The 19,826-nt window shown below is 40.5% G+C and overlaps 1 protein-coding gene across 1 annotated transcript in view; it reads right to left on the bottom strand.

Moving 5' to 3' along the window:
- Positions 1 to 19,826, bottom strand: part of SORCS3 (sortilin related VPS10 domain containing receptor 3) — a 632,329-nt gene that overhangs the window by 155,342 nt on the left and 457,161 nt on the right. The window contains exon 7 of the mRNA XM_070363359.1: positions 5,302 to 5,420. Within this exon, the coding sequence (XP_070219460.1) occupies positions 5,302 to 5,420 (119 nt within the window). The remainder of the gene's footprint in view (positions 1 to 5,301; positions 5,421 to 19,826) is intronic.

Raw genomic sequence — 19,826 nt, forward strand, 5'->3', positions numbered from 1 at the left:
ACACATTCTAGGTGTCTAGAAGAAAGAGAGCCAAAACACAGAAACTTTTGAGTAATTAAAAAGGAAGGAGAAATTGAGCCAATTAAATGAGACATATTCCAGCAGAAAGAATCAGCATAGTATTACCAACCATAAAACATACACCAATAAAATAAAATAGTATGCAAATATATATATGCTAAGTCGCTTCAGTCATGTCCGACTCTGTGTGACCCCATAGACAGCAGCCCACTAGGCTCCTGTGTCCCTGGGATTCTCCAGGCAAGAATACTGGAGTGGGTTGCCGTTTCCTTCTCCAAGGCATGAAAGTGAAAAGTGATATGATCTTTACATATCAAGGGTGAAAAATACATAAAGATGCATAGAAAGCAAAAATGTGAGACTAGCCACAGACAGTAACATTCCATAAGTTAATAAAACAAAGTTCTCATGGAAAGTAAATAACACATAAGTTTTATACTTAAAAGATAATATTAAAGCATAAAGGGGATAAACAATATGTTTGGCATTCAAGAATTCATCTTTATTGAAGACTTTACTAAATGACAAATTTCAGACAACCAAGAGATAAATGGGAAACTCTAGTAAAAGGACTGATGGTGAGCACTGAATTCATTTACCTATAAAATTAAAATAAAAATAAATGCAGGAATTCTGGTTTGAGCAGAATATAAACGTTCCAAATGATTTAATTAGCAAACTGAGGTTGTATAGAAGGGAGATAGAAGGCGATCATAAACACACATACTATTTTTTCTACCTGTTTTCAACAGTGCTTAATAAAATATTTAAACTAATAGAAAATTGCATTTCAAGATAGGAAAGCAAACACTAAAAGATAATATAACCAATCAAAACTGGGTGGTAGAGGAATTAAAGAGAAAGCGGAAGAAAGGCATGGCAATGCACTAACTTTTAAACTGCTCACAGGAGGAAATCAATAGATTATACAAAATAGAAGATATGCTATACTCTATAACATCATATTCATAAATCTTAGAACAAATATTCAAAATCCTCAAAGAAATACATATGCAGGGAAGCAAAGAAAACAGATTATATAATTTTTTAAAAATAAACAATTATAACTAAAAACTAAGCATACACTGTCAGAACTAAGATATATCTCTCACATTGATCAAAATCAACCCTCAAACCCACCTATGAGGAGGAAAGGACTCTGATTAAGTATTGATGGGCAACCTACTTACATCTGTACGTGCAGTATGTATTATTGTTTACCTGCAACTCATTGATTTTATTTCATCTTACCTGATTGATAGTTGGAAATAACAGCATTTAATCTGTGTTTACTTCATTATTAATGAAATTCAATGTTTTGCTCAAGAGCACTGGTCTTTTGTATTATTTGTATTAGGGAAGTAGAATAGGGAAAAGGAGTCCAAAATGGCAGTGGCTAGAAGACAAGGAAGGTCAAAGGACGGTCCGAGGACCAGAGTGAAGACTTCAGGCAGAACAAACAGCAGTTCTGGCTAAGCCCAATTTGCATAGGGCAGGCCCAGGTGGAGGAAAAACATATAAAAGGAGGAGCCAAAGCGCTTTCTCACGGACTCTCTCTCCCGCGTGCGCGCGCTCTTTTCTTTCTCTCTCTCTGTCTCCTGCTATCTTCTAAACGAAATGGAGCTGTAACAATGATTTGCCTAAGAGCTGCAGCACGGTTTGTCCAAGACCCGAGAGCTGTGACGCACCAAGGGCTTTAATGTCCGTTGTTCCAAATCTTTGTTGTGACGAGACAAAGAACCGAGGAACATATACTCGCATGACATTTGGAGCATTGTGATTTTACTGTTTCCCATTTCTTTCTTTTTATACAGTAATAATAATAAATCCTTAAAAACCCTTCAAGACTCTGTGGAATCTACCAGCCTATGCCTTTCTGATGTCATCTCTAAACTTTGCAAGTCTCATTTGCCACTTTCCTTATTTCCCTGAGCTCTATATATTGGAGTACCCAGTGGCCCGGTCTTTAGATCTCTTCTCTTCTCTGTCAACACTTACTCCTTTGGTGACTTCAATGTTGTGGTTCAAAAGTATCAATGCACTGACACCCTCCCAATTTATATCCCCAGCCCCTACCTTTCCACCATTCCTGCTTCTAAACTCAGCCTCAAATTTCTACCTGCCTACCCCACATCTGCATCAGGGGCTCAAGAAAACACAGAGCACAAGAGACCTGGCTCCTCCTCCCCCTCTGACTGCAGACTCTGGCCATTCTCTCCCTGATCACCAACCAAAGAGGTCTCCCCAGGTCATCCTAAATAGAAGTATCTACAGACCCCCAAAATTCATGGCCCCTCATTTATTTTGACCCATAGCACTGCCATTATCTGATATATTCTATAACTAAATTAATAGATGGTATAGAAGATAGATAAAGAGAAAGCAACATTTATATAACATTGTTTTGGTGGTTTATAGATTTGATTGACAAATGTCATCCTCTTAGCAACCCATGAAGTAGATAATACAATTTTCCTCTTTTTATAGATGAGGTAAAGATCATTCAGCTGTTTGGCAAGGGGCTGCTGTCTATGGGGTCGCACAGAGTCGGACACGACTGAAGTGACTTAGCCGCAGCAGCAGAATAAATGCTGGCTGTCAGGCTCTAAATTACAGGTCATTAGCCACTACCCTTCATGGCCTTTCATATCAGTGTGTGTGTGTGTATATATACAGACATATATATATATATATATATATATACATACACACACACATCATCTACATATTTTTCCTGTCTCCCATTAGCATGTAAAACAGGAACTCTATTGTGTTTAATATCTTACCCCAGCACTTAAAACAGGGGGTTTGCAATGTAGTACAGAATCAATAAATTTTATTGAATAATGGAACTCATATCTCTTTCAAAAGAAATTTTAATACTGATCAAAGAGAAAAAAATTCTATTGGTTTCCAGAACAATAATATTTGTTTTAAAAAAAGAGTATTTCAGAACATTTAGAAAACAAATATAGATATTGGCCTGCAGTTACAGAAAACTTTATGCAATACAAGGAAATGAAACCCAAAAAACTGAACATTTTAAGTTCTAAGTCATATTTCCCAGAAACAATTCTGCCATGTTCATCATTTTATGCAGTATTAGCATTAAGGAAAGGGCAAAAAGATTGGTAAATTCATAAATCATCCCTGTGCTTTTACCTTAAAAAAGTAAACACTGAGAAAACAATAATAAAGCCTTAAACTGGGGACCATAACAATGGGAATAGAATGAAAGGAAACACCTGAGAAATGACTAACAGTGACATCAGCAGAGGCTGTGGGTTCATTTAATTTTAACTGATGACATCCAGGTTTCTACCTTGAATGATCTGGCAGAGTAACTCAACTCAACCACCAACTACCCTATCCTGAGGGTAGTTGAAATTTAAAGGGGACATGGCAATTATATTTTACCTATGTAATAGCTACACTGAGACGGCTGTTAGATATGTAGGTCTGCTGTACATGATAGAGGTCATAGCACATTCACTTAAGAGTTATCAGAACATGGAGAAGGCGGGCGGGGTGGAAGGGGTGGGTGCTGATGGAGCTGGTGGTGGTTAAGAAGGTCAAAGCAGAAAGCTAGGGAACACCAAGTGTAGTGCCTACTGCTGTGTATTGTGGATTGTATGTATTCATGAATAAGAAAATTGTAGTATCAATGACCTGCCAAAATTTAGGAAAAAAATTCCTAAAATTCTGGCTTTTAATTAAGCTGAGAAACCAGTGAGTATGTAAACACAAAAATCTCTCTTTTACTCCCTCTTTCAAGTTTGTTTTTGAATGGCTGGCTACTTTTGCTGTGTCATGCATGCATGTGTGCTAAGTCACTTCGGTCATGTCTGACTCTTTGCGACACTATGGACCATAGCCCACCAGGCTTCTCTGTCCGTGGAATTCTTCAGGCAAGAATACTGAAGTGGGTTGCCATGGCCTCCTCCAGGGGACCTTCCTGATCCAGGGATCAAATTGGTGCCTCTTATGTCTCCTGCATTGCCAGGAGTGTTCTTTAGCATGAGTGCCACCTGTGAAACCTCTCCTGTATCATATTAGACCTCAAAAATCTATGCAGCTAATTTGTAAAAAAGGAAAAAAAAAGTAACTGCTACGTGTAGAGTCAATCAATAAAACAAGTAGTCATTGAGCATCCTTGATTTGCAAAGACATCTTGTTAGGGTGAAAGTTCAGTGTAAAATGTGTGTATAAAACATTGTCCCTATTCTCAGAGAGTGCAAAACACAATTTGGAAATAGACAACTCCACTAAGACTGAAGTAACAATGCCTAATAGCCTATGTGCTAGAGGAACAGCAGATAATAAGAGCTTCACAATTTCAAGGAAGAGTCGTACCCAGCTTGGAAATACACAGAAGGTCTCACAGAGAAGATAGTCCTGCTATGGACAGAGAGGCCAGGAGTGAGGCAGAGAAAACTCAGGGAAATTTCAAAGGGCAAAGGTTCCTAAAGGAAGCAGTCTGGAAAACAATGGACTGGAGAAAGTTGGAAAGGCGGGGGTTGGGGGAATCAAACTTGCCCTCAAATACAAGTATGATTTATCTCAATAACATACACACACACACACACACACACACACAGAGTCCATCACTCAGTAGAGCATCTTCTTTTCTTTTCCCTCATTTTAAAATCTATTTTGCACCTCCTTCCAGTGAAACTCAAAATCTAAACCAAGGCTTCCCTTGCCTGACTAAAAATGTTAGTTACATCCAGTTTTCTCTAAGAGTCATAGAGTTCTTGGAGTCAAGAATTTGGGGCTTCACATTTGAGGGGGTAGTAGGCACTGGAAAGGAAGGGGAAGATTTAGTGAGACCTAGATTTTCACAGAAATAAAATCCTAGAGAGGCTTAATTTCTTGGAGATTTTCATTCCCACATTAGACAAGTCACTTTGGACAGAAATAGAATGTGGCTTTGATAAATCACTTATCTCATCTCTGATTACTCATTTCTAATGAGACTTGATTCCAAGTAATCTCAAACCCCAGCCCAAGTCCTGGTCATTTCAACATCCCATTGATAGAATAAAACGGCAATTTCACCACAGGATTCAGAGGGCCACTAAAGTTCCCTGTAACAATAATGACCCATAACCCCAGAAGTCTGGGGTTTCCCCAGAGGACTGGGTACCCAAAGCAAAGAAAGGACAGCACCCCAGCTCCACATCTTTACAGCCTCTGGAAAGCCATCCTCATATTCCTAGTGATCAGTTGGACTTCACCCGTGCATCTTCCCTCTACCAGTGATGGTGCGTCTGGACTCACCTGAATGAATATATATTCATCCTGGACCACCAGGGAACTGATGTCAATGGAGCGGGCAAAGGGCCCACTCCGAGTAGTCTCGGCACATTCCTGGATCCTGCAGGTGAGGTAGTGAGCATCTGAAAGGGGAGGGAAGAGCGACACTTAGACACAGGGGAAAATGGTCAGCAAAGCTCTCAGCACACAGAGCTTTACCTCCTGGAAACAGGGATGCAATTTAAAACAACCATCCTACTGCATTTTCTCATCCACAGAATTTGTAATAATTTTTTTAAAAAGAATATCTAATTCAGGCAAGGGAGCAGGAAAGAGTTAATTTTATATCCCACCAGTTAAAGAGAAATTGGTACAGATTTCTGGAGGAACAAATTTGAAATATCTATCAGAATTTTAAATGTACATATCTTGTACCAATAATGCTAACTCAAGTGATGTTTTCTAGAGAAATGTTTGTATATCTTCACAAAGAGGCAAGGGCAAAAATGTTCATTGTGGTATTGTTCACAGCAATGAAAAACCAGAAGCCGGCTAAATGTCCGTGAACTAAGGAACATTTAAATAATCAAAGGTACAGATGCTACAAAGCACCACACTGCGAAAAAAGAGACTTCCCAGATGGTGGTAAAGAATCCACCTGAAATGTAGGAGACACAGGTGACGCAGGTTCGATCCCTTGGTCAGGACGATCCCCTGGAGGCGGCTATGGCAACCCACTCCAGTATTCTTGCCTGCAGAATCCCATGGACAGAGGAGCCTGGCGGGCTACAGTCCATGCAGTTGCAAAGAGTCACACACAATTGAAGCGACTGAGCACACACGATCACCCACGGCATGATCCAATGGATGAAAAAAAAAAAAATCAAATAAAGATGTCTTTATAAATATAGGTTTGTGCCATAACTGCATAGAAATAAAATGTTTTAAAGAATACCTACACAAATGAACTATGATTAATTCTGGGGAAAAGAATGGGCTTAAGGAGACAGAGTTAAAGTGGAGCCTTTCCTTTTTATATTATACACATCTTTATTTTGTCTACAATAAGAATATATTTACTTATTATATACTTGTAAAATCTTCCTCAATCAACCCCTGAAATCTATGCAGTGAATGAGAAATCCAGGAGTCCACAGGTGTGTTTCTATAAAGAAACCTCTGCATACACCTGCTTTAAAAATAATGGTGTTTAAAAATAAATGGGTCAAAGTAAAAAGTAGAGATCACTTTAGGGTTAAAAGCAGAGAATTCTTTGTTATTGTCTAAAATGATATGCATTACTACATACATCTAATGCATTTGCCCACTTAAATATGTACACAGGTGTGCATGAGTACTGGAGGCGACATTGGAAGGCGTGGTAAGCAGCAGAGACAAATGAAGGCAAAACTTTAAATGAACAAAAATTTATAATAACTGAGTTTATAACAAGGGTACTTTAAACTATCCCTAATTCGTGTTCTTTAATTAAGTGATTGATGGAATGATCCAGCAAGTACTCCTTCAGTATATATAACATAGTGGATATTATTTTAAAAGCACCAGGAATATGGCAGTGAGTGAGGCAGAGATTTTCTATTCTGAAAGGCCCTGCTGTCTAAGAAGGGGTTCACACATATCTGTAGCTAGCTATTACACACATTTATTAATTAACACAATGCTAATTTAACAAAGAAACATGTTTTGGTAGGAAATGAATTCACTACATGTGACAGTCCTACTTTTCAAATGTCTATATCTGGGCAAAGTCAGTTTGCTTTGGTATCCTACACCCAGACACATCAAACACTGATTTCATTCTCTCCATCAGCAGTCTCATCATCTGCCCAGCAGCTCGAGCCTCTTCACTTTTCTTTCCTCCACATGACATGCGACGACCCAGCTGGTCCAAACCTTGAATTCTGTCCCTAAAGTGCTTCCAGAATCTCTCTTCTTCTATCCATGACCCTTGCCACTTGCCTCAACAAGGCCTTCCGTTTCACAACTGCTACTCAGGTGCAGGATGGATTGGAACCTGGCTGAACCTGAGGAAAGGAGCCAGCATCGTCTCTCAACCCTAACCTCAGCTAATCCCTCCTGGGTCAAAAACCATCAACAGCTCCGACTGACAGGGGACAAGCCCAGATATTTTTCTGTGAAATAGAACGTCTTTTAAAACTAGCCTTTGAAATCAAATGTCTAAGGGGCCAGGCGAATAACATAAGAGGAAACTGAGTTGGGAAAGATGATGAATGACAGCTGGCACATGGCCTCAGTGTCTTAGATCACTGTGGATCAGCTGGGACTATAGTAACATGGCCAACACTTGCCTCTTTATGGGGGAGCTGCTTCTCTGCATCAGTCATCATTGAGATGCAGGAATAAGGTGTTCTGAATTTCTACATCAAGGTAAAGGTCCCAACTTTTTTAATGTGAAATTTCCTGATGTTTAAAAAATTGACAGTTAATTTAAATTTAAAATATGATGCAGGCCAAACAGTACAAGGCCAAACGAAAAAAAACCTACAGCCCAAACAAGCCCAGGAGCCATTCATTTTGCATCTTGATTCTGTGATTTAGTCCCTCCCTATCCTCCAGAGAAAAGACAGTGCCCCATCCCCCTATGCCTGAAGCATTAGCAAGACCAGCTTGCTTCCTGTTCCCTGAGTACAGCCTGCAGGCCCCTTCCTCTTTGTCTCCATCCATACAGAAAGCCAAGAGTGGCCTGGCTTTGCACGTCTGGCTGGAAGGACAGGGAAGGCAAGAAGCCCAGGCTACCATTTGGAACACATGGCCTGTCCACCAGGAATATTCTTGGCTCCACACTGCCTGAGTAATTTGTTCCTAGAATAAAGCACTAAAACCCAGCGAAATGCTGTAAATACATGTAAAGAAACCACAAGTGTTGACACGACAACCCGCTTCTTTCTTGCCAGCCAGTGCCCTGGAAAGCTCCTTATACCAGTAATCAAAGGTGTGCACAGGAGGACATCTGTTTATCCCTCCCACAGGCTCATTTCCTCCCTGTCTATTTGTTATTTACTCCCACACTTGGACACTTTGAAAAAAGAATCAGGTATATTCGAGGCCACCCCAAACAAAACTAAAACCTACCTAAACCTTGGAACCTAGTAGGTCAGCTATTGTGCCAAACGTCCTATTTGCTGGCTCCCACCCTGCTTACCACTGCCCAGCATGGAACAAAAGGTCCATTTCAACAGGAAAGCAGCACTGAACTGAATTTTAAAAGTCAGGGGCCTTGTAGTTTTTGGTCAGACTCATATTTGAGAAGTCTCAATACTTTTATTTTCCAAAACAAAGAGACACGATAATAAGTGCTACTGCACCTGCTGTCTGGGGAGAACCCAAAGTGGGGGGCCTGGGGAGAGGAAGGAGTCAGGCAGGCCAGGCTACCAGGTGAAAACGACCGAAGGTCACAGCACATTGTGGGTGTCATAGGTGAGCAGGAGTCACCACTTGGCTCAAGCCTCTAATTTGCCAAAGGTCTTAAATTTGGACTTGGGACATTATCTCCAAATGAGGCTGAATAAAGATTCTATGATGAAACTGAAAGCAGATATTTATCATATAACTTGAGATTCCCAAATAGGCTTCTAATGACTATGACACTTTTTAAAAAAAATTATTCATTTATTTTCTTTTAGGCTGGACTGGTCTTCATTTCTACATGCAGGCTTTCTCTAGTTGAGGTGTGAGGGCTTCTTACTGCAGTGGCTTCTCTTATTGTAGAGCACGGGCTCTAGGGTGTGCAGGCTTCAGTAGTTGTGGCTCTCCAGCTCGAGAGCACAGGCTCAGTAGAAGGGCTTAGATGCCCAGTGGCATGTGGAATGTCCCCTGCATTGGCAGGAAGATTCTTAACCACTGGAACACCAGGGAAGTCCCATGCCTGTGGCACTTTTGTATGTTTTAATAACACAAGATGCCCGATAAAGAGGAAGAGGTCCAGATCTCTCAAGGATATTGTGGTGTAAAACAAAGGCCTTTGGAGGTAGAAAGTTGTTAAGTTGCTCAGTCATGTCTGACACTTTGCAACCACATGGACTGCAGCACACCAGGCTTCCCTGTCCTTTACCAACTCTGGGAGCTTGCTCAAACTCATGTCCATTGAGTCAGTGATGCCATCCAACCATTTCACTGTTCCCTTCTTCTGCCTTCAATCTTTCCAAGCATCAGGGCCTTTTCTAATGAGTCAGCTCTTTTGAGTTAGGTGACCAAAGTATTGGAGTTTCAGCATCAGGATCAGTCCTCCCAATGAATATTCAGGACTGATTTCCTATAGTATTGATGGGTTTGATCTCAGTGCAGTGCAAGGGACTCTCAAGAGTCTTCTCCAATACCACAGTTCAAAAGCATCAGTTCTTTGGCATTCAGCCTTCTTTATGGTCCAACTCTCACATCCAAACATGACTACTGGGAAAACCATAGCTTTGACTAGATGGACCTTTGTTGGCAAAGTAATGTCTCTGCTTTTTAACATGCTATAAGGAAAAGAGAGAAATTCAAATCCTGAACTTGCTACTTGCTGATTATCCTTGGTTAAGCAGTGGTACCCCTTTTCATCTGTGAAGTGCAAACAAGCTAGTATTTGTCTCTCAGGACTGTCATTGGGATTAAATAAGATTAGGTATGTTGGTGATGGACAGGGAGGCCTGGCGTGCTGCGATTCATGGGGTCGCAAAGAGTCGGACACAACTGAGCGACTGAACTGAACTGAACTGAACTGATGAAATATGCTTAGTATGTCGGAGAAGGCGATGGCATCCCACTCCAGTACTCTTGCCTGGAAAATCCCATGGACGGAGGAGCCTTGTAGACTGCAGTCCATGGGGTTGTGAAGAGTTGGACATGACTGAGCAACTTCACTTTCACCTTTCACTTTCATGCATTGAAGAAGGAAATGGCAACCACTCCAGTGTTCTTGCCCGGAGAATCCCAGAGACGGGGGAGCCTGGTGGGCTGCCGTCAATGGGGTCACATAGAGTCGGACATGACTGAAGCGACTTAGCAGCAGCAACAGCAGCAGCATGCTTAGTATGTAGTTGAATACATTTTTAAAAATCAAAAAAATTTAGTTCTTTTTGTATTATGAAGAGAGAAAGAAGGGGATTTAACACTCAGTATCCTTCAAAGGCAGAGGAACCAGAGATCAAATTGCCAACATCCGCTGGATCATAAAAAAATCAAGAGAATTCCAGAAACACATCTGTTTCTGCTTTATTGACTATGCCAAAGCCTTTGACTGTGTGGATCACAATCAACTGTGGAAAATTCTGAAAGAGATGGGAATACCAGAACACCTGATCTGCCTCTTGAGAAATCTGTATGCAGGTCAGGAAGCAACAGTTAGAACTGGACATGAAACAACAGACTGGTTCCAAATAGGAAAAGGAGTTTGTCAAGGCTGTATATTGTCACCCTGTTTATTTAACTTATATGCAGAGTATATCATGAGAAATGCTGGACTGGAAGAAACACAAACTGGAATCAAGATTCCCGGGAGAAATATCAATAACCTCAGATAGGCAGATGACACCACCCTGATGGCAGAAAGTGAAGAGGAACTAAAAAGCCTCTTGATGAAAGTTAAAGTGGAGAGTGAAAAAGTTGGCTTAAAGCTCAACATTCAGAAAACGAAGATCATGGCATCCGGTCCCACCACTTCATGGGAAATAGATGGGGAAACAGTGGAAACAGTGTCAGACTTTACTTTCTGGGCTCCAAAATCACTGCAGATGGTGACTGCAGCCATGAAATTAAAAGACGCTTACTCCTTGGAAGGAAAGTTATGACGAACCTAGATAGCATATTCAAAAGCAGAGACATTACTTTGCCAACAAAGGTTCGTCTAGTCAAGGCTATGGTTTTTCCTGTGGTCATGTATGGATGTGAGAGTTGGACTGTGAAGAAGGCTGAGTGCCGAAGAATTGATGCTTTTGAACTGTGGTGTTGGAGAAGACTCTTGAGAGTCCCTTGGACTGCAAGGAGATCCAACCAGTCCATTCTGAAGGAGACCAGCCCTGGGATTGCTTTGGAAGGAATGATGCTAAAGCAGAAACTCCAGTACTTTGGCCACCTCATGCGAAGAGTTGACTCATTGGAAAAGACTGTGATGCTGGGAGGGATTGGGGGCAGGAGGAGAAGGGGATGACAGAGGATGAGATGGCTGGATGGCATCGCTGACTCGATGGACATGAGTCTCAGTGAACTCCGGGAGTTGGTGATGGACAGGGAGGCCTGGCGTGCTGCGATTCATGGGGTCGCAAAGAGTCGGACACGACTGAGAGACTGATCTGATCTGATCCTTCATACATTCAATTAATAGCAAGTAATGTTGTGCTTTATTGTGGAGAATCAAAAGACCATGATAGCACAAATCCTACTAGTAAAGTCATACTGTGGATTGATATCACTGTTCATTTTCTCTAAATGCTATAGGTGTTCAGACAAGGAAGAAAAAGCATGCCTGAGCTGGAATAATCAAGGAGGACTAATTGAAGAAGGAGAGATTGCTTGGGTTTAGCCTAGATGGAGAAGTGTTCTATGAGAGAAGGGAATTTTTAAGAAAGAGAGTAAAAACTGTATGTGGATGTTTAGGTAGGGAAAGCCCTTGGAAGGTATTATATAATTACACAATAATTGGTGGACATTGATAAATCCTTATTTTTGAACTTAAAACCAGAAAGACTAGACTGAATGAAATTATCATTTGGTTACTCTTGTGGTAAAACCTGAGAGGGATTTCCCAAATGGTTGATAGCAACATAATCTTCATGACTAGTGTATTTCTAAATATCAAATGCCCTTATAAAGTATTTCTAAGATTTGGTACAGTCACTCCTCAACTTACAAAAACTAAAAGTCAAAGGCTTTGTTCCTTGCCCTGTGAATAGAGATCTGCTTCATAACTTTATTGACTAGCTATAAGGTGGTACCATCACACCACTGTGCCAGCCTCATGCCTCCCCATCTAGCAGATGGCAGGCCAAGGGTCTCATTTGGTGACAAAGGGTGACTTTAGATTCACTGATTCATTTCTTTTGTATTTGGTCAAGGTGAATAGAGAAGCTGCATGCATTGGACACTCCCTGAGGTTTCAGAAACCTGAGAATATAAGTCTGATTCTTGCCCTCAGAGGAATCCCAGACCAGTGACAGAGACAGAATATTTACACAAGTGAACATGCCTTGGGATCTGTGCTGCAGAGACGCTAATTAGAGAACTTAGGAATTCTGAAAAGAGTATGAAGAAGATACCCCAGCATCCTTAGTCTTCCCAAAAGGCTGCATCTCCACCAGGAGTTTTGTAAGGCAAGCTTCTCATCCATCTACATCAATGAGTTTCACAGTGAAGTCCAGCATTTTTCACTGTCAAACCTTTCCAAAAGGATCACCTCCTTAGAAGCCTGGATTAAAGTCTTATCATCTTTCCTCTCTCCTAGCACTGACTTTATAAAGCTTCAGTAAATGCAAAATGCCAAAGAATGCTCAAACTACCACACAATTGCACTCATCTCACATGCTAGTAAAGTAATGCTCAAAATTCTCCAAGCCAGGCTTCAGCAGTACGTGAACTGTGAACTTCCAGATGTTCAAGCTGGATTTAGAAAAGGCAGAGGAACCACAGATCAAATTGCCAACATCCACTGGAACATTGAAAAAGCAAGATAATTCCAGAAAAAACATCTACTTCTGCTTTATTGACTAAGCCAAAGCCTTTGACTGTGTGGACCACAACAAACTCCGGAAAATTCTGAAAGAGATGGGAATACCAGACCACCTGATCTACCTCTTGAGAAAACTTCATGCAGATCAGGAAGCAACAGTTAGAACTGGACATGGAACAACAGACTGGTTCCAAATATGGAAAGGAGTACATCAAGGCTGTATATCGTCACTCTGCTTATTTAACTTCTATGCAGAGTACATCATGAGAAATGCTGGGCTGGATGAAGCACAAGCTGGAATCAAGATTGTCGGTAGAAATATTAATAACCTCAAATAGTCAGATGATACCACACTTGTGCCAGAAAGTGAAGAGGAACTAAAGAGCCTCTTGATGAAAGTGAAAGAGGACAGCGAAAAAGTTGGCTTAAAACTAACATTCTGAAAACTAAGATCATGGCATCTGGTCCCATCACTTCATGGCAAATAGGGAAACAGTGGAAACAGTGACAGACTTTATTTTGGGGGGCTTCAAAATCACTGCAGATGGTGACTGCAGCCATGAAATTTAAAGATGCTTGCTCCTTGGAAGGAAAGTAAGTTATGACCAACCTAGATAGCATATTAGAAAGCAGAGACATTACTTTGCCAACAAAGGTCCATCTAGTCAAAGCTATGGTTTTTCCAGTAGTCACATATGGATGTGAGAGTTGGACTGTAAAGAAAGTTTGAGCACCGAAGAATTGATGCTTTTGAACTGTGGTGTTGGAGAAGACTCTTGAGAGTCCCTTGGACTGCAAGGAGATCCAACCAGTCAATCCTAAAGGAGATCAGTCCTAAGTGTTCATTGGAAGGACTGATGCTGAAGCTGAAAGTCCAATACTTTGGCCACCTGATGCAAAGAACTAACTCATTGGAAAAGACCCTGATGCTGGCAAAGATTGAGGGCAGGAGGAGAAGGGGACAACAGAGGATGAGATGGTCGGATGCTATTACCAATTCAACAGACATGAGTTTGTGTAAGCTCCAGGAGTTGGTGATGGACAGGTAGGCCTGGTGTGCTGCAGTACATGAAGTCGCAAAGAGTTAGACACGACTGAACTGAACTGAAATGCAAGTTAAGCTTAACTGAATTACATTACATTTTTGTTACATTCAGATTTACGAGTATGTTTTGCTTTTAAGAGTATTAAATATTCAAACTATCCTAAATGTCATGCCTCCTGCCATCTCAGAGAGGAAAGAAAAAAAAAAAAAACTTCCCATGATTCTTTCAACTTCCATCCCTTTGGGTATACTCATATTGTCAAAATTTTAAAAAGTGAATTAAAATTGTGAACAAAAAGCAAATTCTGCTCTTCAGGTCTTTTCTTAGAGAAATATTCAGGAGCTATTTATTTTAAATAACAGTGCTACTGTTACTGCTGCTAGGTCGCTTCAGTCGTGTCTGACTCTGTGTGACTCCATAGACGGCAGCCCACGAGGCTCCCCCGTCCCTGAGATTCTCCAGGCAAGAACACTGGAGTGGGTTGCCATTGCCTTCTCCAATGCAGGAAAGTGAAAAGTGAAAGCAAAGTTGCTGAGTCTTGTCCGACTCTTAGCGATCCCATGGACTGCGGCCCACCAGGCTCCTCCATCCATGGGATTTCCAGGCAAGAGTGCTGAAGTGGGGTGCCATTGCCTTCTCAAATGCAACTAAGTGAAATGGAGCAGATTCCAAGAAACTCTGAAAAAATATTTAGCTTCCAAAAGCCTCCCTTTTCTCGCCTGGGGAGTCGGACTAACCTATTTGTAGGCATAGTGTGAAACAGCAGAGACTGACATTTTCAAAAAAGTGTCCAATACAGTACCCAAGACAAGGTAGGTACCACAAAACAGCAAGAAAAGAAAAGATAGTTACCATTCCTTTCTATTGTGCTTATGGATTTAGAGTTTTGGTGAAACTTCTTTGTACCCACAGGAAAATTCTAGTGTTTTTTCCTTCCTATGGCATGAGGGTAATCTCACAGAGTTATAGACGTTTAAAAATCATAGCAATTCTGAATGCCTTAGGATTCCTAATGCTCCATTCAAGGCTCTTTCTGCTCCACCCACTACATACACTCACTGTGAATATGATGACTAGGTGGTAACGATGATGATGATAATAAGTAACATTTTTGAGCCTTCACTCTGTTGTCTGGTTCAATAAAAAATATGTGTGTTAAACTGATTATTACAAGAATGTTAAGAGCCATGCAGGAATTATTGCAATCCAGATAAGAAGTTACAATTATTATGACTCCTTTTCATAGATGAGGGAACTTAAGCAACGATTAAGTAAGTGTATCTGAATTCCATGGCTCTAGAAGGTGACAGAGCTGGGATTTGCACCCAGGCGATTGGACACCAGAACCAGTAATCCTAACCACTGTGTATTTAAACTGTGAAAGGAAAACCAGGCTGAGAATCAGACCAGAATCAGAATCAGACCAGAATCCACCAGAATTCTGGTTCTTTCCCTGTCACCGACTATCTATGTGTGACCTTGGGCCAATTGTGACATATCTTGGTGCTTTTTGGAAAGTGATACAATTTGAAAACTTCAAATACAGTCCAACTATTTTCTTTTTTTAAATTCTGAGATCCTTTATCAAGTGAAAGTGAAAGTCACTTAGTCGTGTCCGACTCTTTGCGACCCCATGGACTATACAGTCCATGGAATTCTCCAGGCCAGAATACTGGAGTGGGAAGTCTTTCCCTTCTCCAGGGGAATCTTCCCAACCCAGGGATCAAACCCAGTCTCTCTTGCATTGCAGGTGGATTCTTTAAGGCAAAATTATTTGCCTTACTAATGACTGAATGCTCTGTTAAGATGTAGTGGGTTTAATCTTGGCTTAGTCAGAAGGTACAGTAACTCATGAAGAATTGATAATGGTTCCAAGACAAGGAATGGTACTACACATGCTATGGGCTTTGATTCTAGAAATGTGAAGTCTAGACATTTCGAAACCCTTAGCTCATGTACAGGTGCACTTATTTCAGAGTCCTATAAGGCACACATATAGCTTATGCTTGAGAATTTCCAATCAAGAGAAACTCACTACTTTACAAAGCAGTCAGCATCATTTTGGGGTTGGTTTAATGGTTACACATTTGTTCACTGAATTGAAATCTGCTCATTGTAAATTTTATTCCATGTAAGAACCTTGTTAGACAATTGATGAAAAAATGATACCAAAAAAATATCCCTTATATTTGTGTTTTCAAACATGGGAAACACTGGAAGATCACAGAAAGGTTACAAAAGCTCGTCCAAGGTCAAACAGACCCCAACTTAACTCTTAGTGAAAGTCACTCAGTCGTGTCCAACTCTTTGCAATCCCATGGATTATACAGTCCATGGAATTCTCTAGGCCAGATTACTGGAGTGGGTAGTCCTTCCCTTCTCCAGGGGATCTTCCCAACCCAGGGATCGAACCCAGCTCTCCCGCATTGCAGGCAGATTCCTTACCAGCTGAGCCACCAGGGAAGCCCTAAACTCCTAGGGTACCACATTAATACTCTGTTGATACTCAGTTGTCTCTTGGATGGGGAATGTGTATGTGACTGAGTAAGTGCGTGAAGGAGAAAGAAAGAGAAGAACATGAACAGAAATATTCACAGGGGACATTGATGACATTCAGAGAAAGATGATTTCCAGAAGAGAATGGGAGAAAAAGCCATTTGAATCTTTAATCTCACAGCAGAAACAGGCTTTACACTGTTATTAACCAAATTGGTTGGCTTTGCCCTGTTTAAACTGTGCCAAGGCAAGAGAGAACTCAATGGTTTTAGTTTAATCTGGAAATCTGACTTCCAAAGAGGAGGACCAGGACTGGGGAAGAGTGGAGATTCTTACAGCAAAAGAAGAAAAGGGGCCTATTCATGTTGGATTTGTTCAGGAGTGTTGGAGCCAAGTTTAGAAACAGGATTGTCAGTGCCACACCACGGCACTGAAGAGCCACATGCCCTAATGCCACACCTGCAGTCCCTTCATTCCAGGGCAGTGCTGTCCAATGGACACACAAGTGGAGATGCTGTGCTGTGCTCAGTCACTTCAGCCGTGTTGCTCTGCAGGTGCTACAGAGAAGTGTAATTCCCAACCCCAGTACCAAGGCTCCTTTTCCAGGCTTATTGAGGACAACTGCCCCTGGGCTGTGACTTCAGTACCGTGCAAGGTATAGGATCCACACAGCAGTGTTCCTGAATAGGCACCTGGATGAAAATCACGTTGGGAGTGTGTGCTTCATAATATGGAGACTCCCAGGTCCTGTATCAGACCCCTTAAAGCAAAACCTCTGGGGGGACCCCAAGAATCTGCAATGAAAACTGCTCACCAGAGGATGGTCATGAATGCTACCTGTTGAGCAAAATGGCCATGTGAACTGAGATGAAAGAAGATGAAGAGAAATAGAATTTACTGCTCAAGATCCCTTTGACTATAATTTTCAAAACAGCAATTGGCAAATGTATAACATAGGGTTAAGGGTCTGAAACAGGCTGATCAATGAGCAGACTTTTCAATATGCCAATAGAAGTGGTATAATGAAAGAAAGTCTGAGGAATTAAAAAAATATAATTATCTAAGATCCACTATTTCACCTGATTTAAGCTTCTTAGAGACATTATTGTTCTTTTAAATATATGAATTACAAAAGGACTCAAGGGATCTAGGTATTATTTAATATACAAACACAAATATTTGTGTTTATTTGTCACCGTTATATTTTCCTTGGTAAATGTTCTGTCCAACCTTTTTCCTATTTTTTAATGGGTTGTTTCTTACTCCCATGTTTTAAAAGTTCTTTATGTGTTCTGGGTATAAGCCCTCTGTTAGTTATACGACCTACAAATAGTTTCTCCCACTGTCTTTACTGCGTCTCCTGAAGAACATTTTTTAAAAATTTTGATGAAGTCTAATTTATCAGTCTTTTACTTTATCAAATTTTCTCTTGGTGTCAATCTAAGGTCTCCTCTATTTTCTTCCAAAAGCTTTATAATTTTATATTCTACATTTAGAAATACAATCCATTTTAAATTAGATTTTGTATAAGTTGTAAATCACAGGTAAATGTTTGTTTTTCCCATATGGTTGCCCAAATTTTTCCAAAGCCATTCATTAAAAATTATTATCCTCTCTCCACTGAATGTTTTGTATCCTATAACCCTGCTTTACATATTTGTTCTAGAAGCTTTCCCCCCCGGATTCCTTGTGATATTCTATAAAGAGAATCATGTCAATGAGAATAAAACAGTTCAGTTTTTTCCTGTAATCTATATGAATTACATTTCATTTTCCTACTTTTCATGCACTCACTGGACTTTCAGCATAATGTTGAAAAGAGGAGTTAATAGTAAACATCCCTGCCTTTTTCCTACACTTATGAGGGGAAGCATTCAACATCTCAGTATTAAATATGATGTTAGGATTGGATATTTCATAGTTTATTAGAAGTTCTCTTTCATTTGTAATGTGTTGAGAGTTTTGTGTTCATGCTTTTATTCTTTCACTAGGCTAGCCATGTGAATTTGCTGAAATTCAAGTCTAAGTCAAATTCACGTTTAAACTACCACATCAGGGTGAGGGGGAAGGAAATATATTTTGTGCCATGTTACAATGATCAAAAAGATAGAGATGTATGTGTATGCATGAGTGTGTAAGAAAGCATTCACCACACACCAAAGAAGAAAGAAATCATGCATTTCATTAGTGTATGCAAAATAAAACATCCCTAGTTCAGCTCAGTCTTCTGTGCACTTTCTAAATAAAGTGGGGGTTAGAGCCAATTCACTAGGTTGAAAGAAGATTCTTTGAACTGTTGAAAAATTGATTTTATAAAACCTAAAAAATCACACAGAATTAATATATACCATATTTTAACATAAGTGTGGCACATGACATTTATCCCTATTTATATTTCTGTCTGCTGAGAAATGGAGTGTTTCCTGCTATAACAACGATTTCACATCATCAGCAATTCCAGCCCTCCAAATGTGAATTCCTGAGCCCTAAGAGCACTTAGGATGGAGGAGAATACCTGTGATCTGGCAGGCACCAGGCTGCAGCCACTCCCTATGGTGAGCACTGAGGAACTCAGGATGTGAAAAGCACAGAATACTGGCCCCAGATATGAAAGGAATGATTTCAGTGAGCCCAGACTCTTGCATCTTCCCATATGAAGAAAAGTGCTGTATTCTTTAATTTGGGATATCTGGCTTTTCTTTAATTCACAAAATACTTTTGATGTTCAGACTACCTTCCCTTTGTTGCAGAATTCTATATAACCTGACTACTTCCCCCACCTCCTCAGATCAGCTCTCTGAGGGTTACTTGAGATGCTGTCTCCCAGGCGTGATGTCCTAAAAATTCCCACCAAATAAAACATAACTCTCAACTTTAAGTTGTGATTATTTTTTAAGTTGACTCTGCTTTTTTCAATTTTTGACAAAAGGCCAGGAACTTTTCTATGTGTTTTGCATTTTTAATCTTATAAAATTCCATAGCAATCCTGCACTATAGGCCTTATTCTAATGTGGACCAGAATTCTTGAACTTTCAGAAAATAAGTTTAAGCTTAATGTAACAAATTACTTTTTTTTAAAAGGGACAGAAACTTTGCTATTTGTCCAGCAACAAAAAAGGATATGTGTTAAGCCTGAGCTCATGGAACCTGAGGACATACTATAAGGGGTTGTTGGTGAAGGGATTCCTATATCAGGTAGAAGGTCACACAGGCAGATACCACAGATCACATATATGGCTTAAAAAGGTTGACATGCAATCAAGGCCAGGGCCAGCTTTGTCCTGAAAACTGGCCTGTGGTTCACCTTCTGAGAGCTGCTGTCT

This window comes from Bos mutus, chromosome 26 (genome assembly GCF_027580195.1).
Source record: "Bos mutus isolate GX-2022 chromosome 26, NWIPB_WYAK_1.1, whole genome shotgun sequence".
Classification (NCBI taxonomy): domain Eukaryota; kingdom Metazoa; phylum Chordata; class Mammalia; order Artiodactyla; family Bovidae; genus Bos; species Bos mutus.